The 10,350-nt window shown below is 64.5% G+C and overlaps 5 protein-coding genes across 5 annotated transcripts in view; 1 reads left to right on the top strand and 4 right to left on the bottom strand.

Moving 5' to 3' along the window:
• Nucleotides 1–1,531: 1,531 nt before the first annotated feature.
• On the bottom strand, nt 1,532–2,473 carry EMIHUDRAFT_202127 (hypothetical protein; the record flags this gene model as incomplete). The annotated part of the gene is made up of 2 exons (XM_005786736.1): nt 1,532–1,941; nt 2,011–2,473. 2 exons carry the CDS (start codon nt 2,471–2,473, stop codon nt 1,532–1,534), a joined length of 873 nt encoding a protein of 290 aa, XP_005786793.1.
• A 263-nt stretch (nt 2,474–2,736) lies between these two features.
• EMIHUDRAFT_202126 (hypothetical protein) lies at nt 2,737–3,570 on the top strand (the record flags this gene model as incomplete). The annotated part of the gene is made up of 1 exon (XM_005786735.1): nt 2,737–3,570. One exon carries the CDS (start codon nt 2,737–2,739, stop codon nt 3,568–3,570), a length of 834 nt encoding a protein of 277 aa, XP_005786792.1.
• A 133-nt stretch (nt 3,571–3,703) lies between these two features.
• EMIHUDRAFT_433980 (hypothetical protein) lies at nt 3,704–5,161 on the bottom strand. The gene is made up of 2 exons (XM_005786734.1): nt 4,399–5,161; nt 3,704–4,245 (listed from the first exon to the last, which is right to left on the bottom strand). Exons 1-2 carry the CDS (start codon nt 5,103–5,105, stop codon nt 4,104–4,106), a joined length of 849 nt encoding a protein of 282 aa, XP_005786791.1. The 5' UTR covers nt 5,106–5,161; the 3' UTR covers nt 3,704–4,103.
• Nucleotides 5,162–5,265: 104 nt separating this feature from the next.
• Nucleotides 5,266–5,760, bottom strand: EMIHUDRAFT_202124 (hypothetical protein; the record flags this gene model as incomplete). Its single annotated transcript, XM_005786733.1, has 1 exon — nt 5,266–5,760. One exon carries the CDS (start codon nt 5,758–5,760, stop codon nt 5,266–5,268), a length of 495 nt encoding a protein of 164 aa, XP_005786790.1.
• Nucleotides 5,761–9,826: 4,066 nt separating this feature from the next.
• Nucleotides 9,827–10,350, bottom strand: part of EMIHUDRAFT_433977 (hypothetical protein) — a gene marked incomplete at its 3' end in the record, with an annotated part of 1,452 nt that continues 928 nt past the window's right edge. The window contains exon 3 of the mRNA XM_005786732.1: nt 9,827–10,041. Coding sequence (XP_005786789.1) covers nt 9,830–10,041 — 212 coding nt within the window. The remainder of the gene's footprint in view (nt 10,042–10,350) is intronic.

Below are 10,350 nucleotides of genomic sequence, written 5' to 3'. Positions count from 1 at the left end.
TCAGAGCCTCGCCATCACCGCCGATGGCGCCGTCTGGAGCTGGGGCGATGGACACGGCAAGCTGGGCCACGGCAACCAGCAGTTCCAGCTGCTGCCTAAGAAGATCGAGGCCTTCGTTGGCCGTCGCGTTATCGCCGTTTCGGCTGGACTTAGCCACAGCCTCGCCGTCGCCGCCGACGGCGCTGTCTGGAGCTGGGGCTTTGGAGGGCTCGCCCGGTTGGGCCACGGCGACTACCAGAACCAGCTGCTGCCCAAGAAGGTCGAGGCCTTGGAGGGCCGGCGTGTCGTCGCTGTGTCTGCTGGAGCCGGCCACAGCCTCGCCCTCGCCGCCGACGGCAGCGTCTGGAGCTGGGGCAATGGAGCCGATGGCCGGTTGGGCCACGGCGACATGCTGGAGCAGCTGCTGCCCAAGACGGTCGAGGCCTTGGCTGGCCAACGCGTTGTCGCCGTGTCGGCTGGATTTAACCACAGCCTCGCCGTCGCCGCCGACGGCGCCGTCTGGAGCTGGGGCGGTGGAAGCGATGGCCGGTTGGGCCACGGCGACGTGCAGGAGCAGCTGCTGCCGAAGAAGGTCGAGGCCTTGGCTGGCCAGCGCGTCGTCGCTGTGTCGGCTGGAATGGTGCACAGCATCGCCCGCACCGACGGCGCTGTCTTCACCTGGGGCAAGGGTGAAAGCGGCTGCCTAGGCCACGGAGGGGACCTGTCGAACCAGCTGCTGCCCAAGAAGATCGAGGCGCGCAGCGGAGAGTGAACTCTGTTGCGAGTCGTCCCCCCCACAACAGCACCGCAACCCGGCACTACCCGCCCTTTGCCTCCCGCGGTGGCGGCCGCGGCCGCATCCCGCGCGCGTCCCTCGCTGCGCCACACCGGTGGCCAGCTCTGCCGCTCCCTCGCACGCCTACTCCGCCGAAAGTGGCGCGCCACGCACGGTCACATGTGCAACGAATTACGTTTACGAAATCTGAGAGAAAAATATTCGAGGGGGTGCAGGGTGACGGGTGTGTGCGGTCGTCGATGTTGACGACACGATGACGTCCCAAAAAGAAAGTGTGGAGTTGCGAGAAGCTGTGCGCACCGGATTCCTGCACTTGGCGAGCACTTGGAGTGCAGTCGGCAGGCGGCAGCCTCACATCCAGGGCCGGGGAGCTAAGAAGCGCACCCAGCGGGCCGGATGATCGGGATCGGGCTACGGGCTAGAGGGCACCCCGTGGAGCTATGGCGGGACCGCTATCGAGTAAGTCTTGAATTGGGGAACCGGACAGGAGGGATCTACTGGCGAGACTTGGGCGTGTCCGTGTGAGAGATCCGCGCTAGGAAGTAGGATCTCCAGTCTTAATACTTAATCTTGGGTAGAGAGGTACAACATTACGCTCGGCCTCCGGGAGGACGACCCCGGCTAGCGCCGACCACACCCACAAAGAACCCTGCACAAAGATCGCAAGGGCGGGGACCTGTTCTTTTTTACCCACCTCACAGTAGTGCTAGTGGAGTCGTAGAGTCTAGAGAGAGGTGTCCGTTTTTATTTATTTATTTAGCACTGGCTTTTTACGGGGTGTTGCATTAGGTGTGCAATGACAACCGAGGCAGATCGTGAGGCGCCTCGGTCGCAGTGCACGAGGACGTGCCCGCCGGAGCGCAGAGCCGCGGCAAGGAAGGGCAGCGCGACGCGCATTACGGGCGTGAGGTCTGCGCTCTCCTCGTCCGGAACGCGGCAGAGGCGATGTGTCGTGCCTGGCGGCGCCGCCATGCGCCGATCGACGATGCTCAAGACATGCGACACTCGGAGGTTCGCAACCGCCGCCGCGTTCACACATACGGCCGAGCCCAGGAAGACGTTGTGGCAGACCTGTCGGGGTATGACACGCACGTTGACGTACGCACGCACCCATTTCCCCCAAACGAAATAATACGACGAGCCGGAGACGACGAGTTCATGCGCGCCTCTATGTCGTCTGCCTCTGCCCCTGAGCTACCTACTCCCTGGCCCGCCCCATCCAGGATGCTGCAAACCGGGTCCGTCCTCGTCCTCCTCGGGCACGAACCGCATGTTGCACGCGCAGGCTGCGCTCGGGTCCTCCGGCCGCATGAGGACGCACCCTACCTCCTCGCCCTCCGTGAGTAGCAGCGGCCCAAAGCGGAACTCGGCCTCGTGTCCCGGCTGCGGCACGATTCGCACCGTGTCCGGGTCCAGCACTGCCCAGTCGGCGTTGGTGGTGTGAATGTGAGCCTCCGTTCGCCGGATCGCAGCCGTGCCGTGGCCCTCGAGCCGCAGCCAGCCGTAGCACTCAGAGAGCTCATTCCGCTGCTCGGCGACATAGGCGCCGTCCATGCCCATGAACGCGGGGATCTCCAGCGTCGGGCCGCTCGCGCTGTCCAGCCAGCTCGCGAGGGAGGCGAGCCAGGAGGAGAGGAGCGCGCCTCCCGGAACGAAGGAGAGCGCGGTACCGACCATCGAGCCGGGCCCGTCTGGCATCGCCACCCCCTCCAGACGAACGGCGGCGGCCACCCTCGCCTCTTTTGGACGCCGGTGGACGCCGGTGGACGCCGGTGGCGGCGAGCGCTGGGATCGAAATCGGACCGCAGTAATAAAATTCCCTTTTTTTTAGTGCGCGCACTACACTAGCACAGGTAGCTACAGAAAGAAGAATTTTGGGTACAAGAAGAATTCAGCTGCCACGCGTGGAGCCCGAACCTAGGAAGTGTGTGAGAGACCCAAGCTACTCGAGGACAACGCACATGAAGCGGAAGCGCCACATACGTACCGCCGCTACGGCCGCAGAGGACGCCATCTCCTTCCAGCATTCAGCATCGGCCCCGCAGCCTCCGCGGGGGAATGATGACCGACGCGACGGGGAAGAGCCGGCAGCGGAGGCGGCTGCAACAGAGCTGGCTATGGAAACGCCGGTGGCAGAGGCCGACGGGGTGCTCCTGCACCTCTCCGGCAAGAGCACAACTGGGTACGCGGGTGTGTCCAAACTCGCCACGGGCCGCTTCAGAGCGCAGCACTACGTGGGCGGAAAGCAGGTCCGCCTGGGCCACTTCGGCACGGCGGTGCAAGCGGCGGTGGCGTACGCGCGGGCGGTAGGGCATGCGCGAGGGCTGGGGGGACAGGTTTCGGACCCGGCGATGGCGGCGCAGACAGCAGCAGACGCGGAACGAGCGGCAGAGGTGGTGCCAGAGGCGGAGGGCCTGCGCCTGCACCTCTCCAGCAACGGCACCGGCTATAAGGGCGTGAGCAGACAATATGACAGAAAATTCCAGGCAGCCTGGACTTTCGACGGAACGCCCCAATACCTCGGCAGCTTTGACACGGCAGTCGAGGCGGCAGTGGCCTACGCACGTGCTTTCGGGGAGGCTCCGGCGGTGGTGGCGGACTTCGAGGGGCTGCGCCTGCACCTCTCCAGCAGCAACCGCACGGGCTACAAGAACGTGTACCAGCAGTCTGCTAGCCGCTTCCAGGCGTTCAACAAAGTGGACGGGAGGCGGCTCTGTCTCGGCACCTTCGACACGGCGGTGGAGGCGGCGGCGGCCTACGCGCGGGCGGTCGAGGTGCCGGTGGTGTGCGATTAGGTGCGATTGAGATGGTACGGGTAGACGGTAGAGTGGTCTTTGGAAAATTCTCTTTCGTAATGGCGGAGTTTTTTTTCTTTTCTGTCTGACGCCGAGGATTGACCCCCTCCCCCAAGAGAGCCTCGAGAACAGAGCAAGACTTCGCCGTCTTCGGCGCCAAGTGGCAATGACCAAACACACAGTGCAAGAGACCAAGACGAGAGCGCCAGGTGGCCTACATTTTGGGAAAGTGCTCCGCGCTCTCTCGCTCGTGTGGTGTTGCTGTTGGGACGGACGCATCATGAGAGACGCTCCACGCCCTGCGGGCTGCGCCGCGGCCCGCGCGCCCGTTTTCAACTCACCAACTCCCGTCTCACCATCCACCGCCCTTCTCCTCGTGCACGCGCCTCTTGGTTCTCGCCGTCGCAATAATCTGTCGCAACTCCCGCCGAGAGAGGTGCTTCGCTGCCGCTCACTGGTCGGCCCCTCATGGTTGTTCACATGCTCTCACCACCCTTTTGGGAAGAGCGGGCCGCTTGCGCGCGCCGCCGCACTTACTGTTGGATGCTGCTGCGCACGGTTTTGAAGAGCTCTTTGCAGAGGTTCTGCATCGCGCGGTTGCAGCTTGAGTTGAGTGCCTTCATCATGTCACTGTGGTTGGTGATTGGGTTGGCAAAGATGGCCGTGTCGAGCGGCCTGCGCTCAGCAAGACGACACGGATAACAGGCAGTGGGCGTCAAGAGCGTGCGCGCGGCCTCCTCCTCTCCTTCTCTCTCGCTCTGCGCGTGTGCGTGTGCTGATGCGCGTGTTGAGCGTGCGTGTGGCGGCGGCGGCGTGGTGCGGCCGCACTGGAGGAGCGCCAGTGTTTTGATCTCCGCCACAAACTCCTCCGGGAGGATGGAGGCGCTGTTGTTGAGGTCAAAGTGCTTGCGCAGCAAATCCCACTTCGAGTCGCCGCCGGGCGAGGCGGCCCAGTCGGCGGCGGTGAGCACGCCGTTGCCGTCGGTGTCGAGCAGCCGCCAGAGCTCGTCGAGCTGCCGCCTCGTCTCCTTGGTCAGCCAGAGCGTGGTCGCCTGCCGCGTGACCGCCGTGTACAGCTCTTCGCACAGGTCGAGGATCGCGGAGTTGGTCGCGGTGGTGAGCCACGCCGCCCACGCGAAGCCCGTCATCTCGCCCGCCATCTCGGCGGCGGCGAGACTCGCGGGCGGGTCCATCGGCTTGTGCAGCGCGACCGCCTTGAGGCCCTCGATGAACTGCACGTACGAAATCGAGAACACCTCCTGGTTGGCGCCGAGCTTCTCGCGCAGCGTGTCCCACTTCTCGACGCCGTCGTGGTCGGTGATCCAGTCGTCGGCCGTCAACGAGCCGGTGCCGTCCCTGTCGAGCACCTTCCACAGCTTCTCCATCGCTCGCTGAGTCGTCGGGGCGAGGGTCACGAGGCCAAACTGGGAGACGCTCTGCAGCGCCGGATCGAGGCGCCATGCCAGCGACGGGTCCGACGTCTCCGAGCGCAGGTCAGTCGGTCCGCGTGCCTTTCTTGCAGTGCTCTGAGGCATCGGCCAGAAACTACGACCTTTCCCGCTTCAAGTCCACGTCGGGCCTTGACGCTGAGAGGAGGTCCTCAGAGGGACGGACGGGGCAGGGGGCAGGTACTCGAGTAAAGTGGAGCTAGGCTAGGGTTGCGCAGCTATGAACAAAAAATCAAACGAAAAATCGTCAAACGAAAAATTGTTTTGCGGCCCACGGGAAGAGCGCGCCGGTGCCATTGTCCGACGGCACGCCGATGCCGATCGGCACAGCGTCGCACCCGACGAGGCTCAGGTGCTTGGCGGCCACTCTCGCGCGGCCAACCACGTCGTGCGAGGCAGTCACGAGCAGCTTGAGGACGAGATGAGGCGTGCGCAGCAGCATCGCGAGCGCGAAGCTGTCGTCCATGAAGGTTCCGACTGTGTCGAGGATGACAGGAACCGGCTGCGCGGACGGACTGCCATCTGCTATGGCAGCCGATGCTGCAGGGAGGGCCGCAGCGAGCAGCCACAAGAGCACCCCGAAGTTCCAGAAGGTCACGCTTCCAAAGAGCAGCCCGACAGACATGGCGTCCATCGTGTGGCTCTGAGTTTCCGAGGTGCAATGAGGAGGGAAGGGCAGCGGCCCCTTTACGGCGTGGGTTTTTGGGTTTTTAGGGGGCTTGTGGCCGGCCCGAGAGAGCATTTGAGATGATGCGTAGAGGGGCGGAGGCATGTGGGTGGTGGAGGCGGCGGCGGACGACGTCTGCGGCTTGACTTGCTAAATCCGCGCCATAACAACTGCCTATGCACGCGCTCCGCCCCCGGCCGCTGCCGCCGTGAATGCGCGCGGCGGCCGCGCGCTTGGTGCGGAGGCCCACCGGACGCTCGCGCGGCGCCAGGGCGTATCGGTCTCGGCACGCCTCTCGCGCTGTGAGATGCCCTTCGACGTGTGGGCGCTCGCTACAGTCGCCAGGAAGCTTGGCTTCCACTGCTGTGGTCGCTGGGGTCCGAGAACCAGAAAGAAGAAAAACGACTTCAAGTCAAACCGCCGACCTCCCCAAGTGGGTGATCTGATCTACCCCCCCCCCCCCGCCCTTGTCGCGCGGCCGCACGCGACCGACCCTTCGCACCCCGGCTTTCCCCGACCCCTCCCTAAACGCCCCCGAAAGTGAAGTACTAAACACGCGGATCGCTATGCATCTACGCATCAGCTTATGGACAACATGCAGGGCGCTTCGTCTGGCTCGTGCTGGGGCTGAACCTGCTCGCACGTGGCTGCGCTACACTGCGAGCGCCCGGGCGCGCGCTTTTGCGGCGGCACCGGCGGCGGCCATTGGGGCTGCCTCGACGACAACGGCATCAACAACAGCAGGAGTGCCGCTTGACACAGGTACTGGCCGGGCATCGGCGGCACCGGCGGCGCCTGGCTTGCCCCCACCCGCCTTCTTGCAGCAGGCGGCGCAACCACAGAAAAGAAGTGTGCCCAAGGCGAGAGCCATGACGCCGAGGACAACGATGCCGACGATGCAGCCGACGCCGCAGCTGCCACCGCCGTCGTTGGACTCGTCCTCAACCTTCGGGAGCCCGATGTGCTCAACCGTGACGGTGGTGTCGAGTCCGTCCGCCTGGAACTTCGTTTTGAGCGCCGACTCGAGGTTCCCCGCGTGTTGGAAGAGGCCGCCCGGGCCCGAGAGCGCGCTCACCGCCGCGGTGGCGGCGGCCGCGACCTTGAAGAGAACCTCAGCCGTGACGATAACGGAGCCAGGTGAGAGCGTGAGGGAGACCGCCGACGGCGAGACGCCGGCGCCTGCGGCGAGCACCGCCTTGAGCGCCGCCTGCTCTGGTGCGCCAAAGTTTTCGATTGCGCCGGCGAGTGAAAAGGAGGTGACCACCGTGGCGGCGGGTGTCTTGCAGACGAACGCCACAGACCCAGCACCGAGAACAGCGGCCCCGCCCAGAAGGCTGTCTGAGAAGGCAAGTGCAAGATCGCCGAGGAAGTTGTCCGAGGACTGGCAGGTCGAAAACAGGTTTGTGGTGCCTCTGTCGGAGCAGTCCGACGTGATGTATGAGGTTCCGGTCAGGGTATCGCCGTCACAGGTCAACATCACCCAAGGCAGATTTGTCACTGCCTGAGGATTGGCGATGCACTCTCCCGTGGGGATCGTCAGCTGTGTCCATGGCTGCGTCGTGCAACCGGTTGAGCAGTCATCGGAGGTGCAGGTAATGAGTTCGACGCCACCCTCAAAACCGTCGTTGTCTGGCGCCAAGCACGCCGCGTAGGGAGCGCATGAAGCACATGTTTCACAGTCGAGACAGATCAGCAAGCTCGGGTCGGAAACGCACGGGGCGCACCAGGAGTGCGTGCACTGCGCGCGACACTGCTGTGCCGCAGCAGAACTGCAGTCGACTGCAGGATTATTTTCAAGGCAGATCGTCCATCCTGAGCTTGTCACGGATCCGTCCGACCGCCAGGTGAACCTGGTCCCCGCGGTGACCGGCAGGTTGCTCGGGCCGCTCGTCCCCTGGTAACGCGTGCCTTCGATGGTGACGTAGTCGCAGCACGACTCGGTCTGGAACTCGGTGGCGGAGAGCAGGCCGGTCTGCAGCACCTCGACGATGCAGGCCTCGTTGTTGCCGTGAGCGCCGTAGCCGTCCGTGGCGCAGCTCCTGCCGTCGGTGCTCGTGGAGAGGTGGCAGTAGACGGAGCCCGAGACAATGCGGAAGGCCGTGTACGACGGCGGCGGAGCAGGCGAGGGCGGCGGTGGCCGCGCCCAGAAGAGCGACGGGGAGGGAGGCACGAGCAGCTCGAAGGCGTACATGCGCCAGTAAACGTGCGGGCGCGTCGAGGGCGTCTGGGAGCAGCACATGCAGCCCCAGTCGTACGAGTAGGAGGGAGACCACATGATCGAGCTGCCGCACCCCTCGTGCGCCGCCGCCGCGCGTGCGCACGACGCCATGCTCTGCGCCTCGGGCTCGTGCCGCCACCACATGACCTTGTTGTCCTCGCAGGTGTGCTCGCTGACGAGGGTGAAGCGCACGCCATCGAGCTCTGAGACGAGCTGCGGCGGCGTCGGCGTAGGCGGCGGCGAAAGCGGCTGGAGGCAGATCGTCCATCCTGAGCTTGTCACGGATCCGTCCGACCGCCAGGTGAACCTGGTCCCCGCGGTGACCGGCAGGTTGCTCGGGCCGCTCGTCCCCTGGTAACGCGTGCCTTCGATGGTGACGTAGTCGCAGCACGACTCGGTCTGGAACTCGGTGGCGGAGAGCAGGCCGGTCTGCAGCACCTCGACGATGCAGGCCTCGTTGTTGCCGTGAGCGCCGTAGCCGTCCGTGGCGCAGCTCCTGCCGTCGGTGCTCGTGGAGAGGTGGCAGTAGACGGAGCCCGAGACAATGCGGAAGGCCGTGTACGACGGCGGCGGAGCAGGCGAGGGCGGCGGTGGCCGCGCCCAGAAGAGCGACGGGGAGGGAGGCACGAGCAGCTCGAAGGCGTACATGCGCCAGTAAACGTGCGGGCGCGTCGAGGGCGTCTGGGAGCAGCACATGCAGCCCCAGTCGTACGAGTAGGAGGGAGACCACATGATCGAGCTGCCGCACCCCTCGTGCGCCGCCGCCGCGCGTGCGCACGACGCCATGCTCTGCGCCTCGGGCTCGTGCCGCCACCACATGACCTTGTTGTCCGCGCAGGTGTGCTCGCTGACGAGGGTGAAGCGCACGCCATCGAGCTCTGAGACGAGCTGCGGCGGCGTCGGCGTAGGCGGCGGCGAAAGCGGCTGGAGGCAGATCGTCCATCCTGAGCTTGTCACGGATCCGTCCGACCGCCAGGTGAACCTGGTCCCCGCGGTGACCGGCAGGTTGCTCGGGCCGCTCGTCCCCTGGTAACGCGTGCCTTCGATGGTGACGTAGTCGCAGCACGACTCGGTCTGGAACTCGGTGGCGGAGAGCAGGCCGGTCTGCAGCACCTCGACGATGCAGGCCTCGTTGTTGCCGTGAGCGCCGTAGCCGTCCGTGGCGCAGCTCCTGCCGTCGGTGCTCGTGGAGAGGTGGCAGTGGGCGGAGCCCGAGACAATGCGGAAGGCGTCGCTCGTGGATTCACCGGAAGGCGATGACGGCGGAGCAGGCCGCGTCGAGGGATATGAGGGAGGAGGTGGAGAGGGCGGGAAAGGCCCGGGGAGGAGATGACTGAGCTTTCGGCCATGGAGTGGCGGCTCTGCTGCCCCAGATGCGGCCACAAAGTATGCGATGAGCATGTGCGTTTCGAATTTGATTGAAGAGAAACTTGCTGATGTGAGGTGGGCGTGAAGCGGAGAGAAGACCTGCGAGAATGCGAGGACATGAGTCAGAGATATCATCTCGTTCTGGCGGTCTTTCGCAGCGTGCGCTACGACGTAGGCGTTGGGTGCTGTGGTTGCGAGATGGGAATAGTGGGGAGGCGGCGTGTGGTGGTCGTGGGGTCGATGCAAAGGAGCTCATACCCGAGACGCGTGCCCACGTCGAGCTTGCGAGACGCGCGCAGAGTGCTCAAGCGCAAGCGCGCTTTCTTCGGACCGAGACACGCTTTTGCACTCCATCCAAGAGTGCTCCACGTGCTTTTCTTTTCACAGACCTTGTTATTGATAAGAAGCGGCGCCCGCGAGCGTGGAATAGGACCGCCGCAAGCGGCGTGGCGTGGAGCGGTTGAGCATCCCTCCGGGGGCCCCTCTGCGCCGGGGAGGCGTTGTTGGCGGCTAGGACGCAAGCGTCCGTCGCCGTTTTCAAACTCGGGGCCCACTCCGCTACGCTCCGACCCGAATTTGGAGGGCCATGAAATTTAAGGTGTTGCTGCGCAAAAGGGGTGGCGCGCGGGCGCGCGCGGCGGCAGGCGTCGAGCGCGGAGCGGCAAACACAATGACGTCGGAAAGCTCTGCATCAAGTATACAGTAGGCGCCAGGACGCGTGTGAGCACGTCGACGTCGAGCTCGAGCTGCTTGAGGGCGGAGAGATACGCCTGGGAGGGCGGTGAGGTGGCGGGGCTGGGCTGGGCGCGAGGCGAGAGGAAGGGGGAATGGGGAGGGGGGTAGGGGAGGAGGACGGGGGAGCGGAAGTTGCCAATTGTTGTTAGATTCGTCCATCCTAGTCAATAAAACGAACTGATGCCAGAGAAACGAATCTTAAGAATTTGTAACGATAACACGATCAAAGGAAACAGTCCATTTGTTCTCTAAACAGTATAAAGAGCCGTAGCATGCTTCACACTTGTAATTGTGATCATCAGATGCAGATTAGATATTACTGTTACCTATGCATGTTGGGTTTG

This window comes from Emiliania huxleyi (assembly GCF_000372725.1).
Source record: "Emiliania huxleyi CCMP1516 chromosome Unknown EMIHUscaffold_15, whole genome shotgun sequence".
NCBI classification, from domain to species: domain Eukaryota; phylum Haptophyta; order Isochrysidales; family Noelaerhabdaceae; genus Emiliania; species Emiliania huxleyi.
The sequence above is the reverse complement of the archived record's forward strand: the minus strand, read 5'-3'. Positions and strand labels throughout refer to the sequence as shown.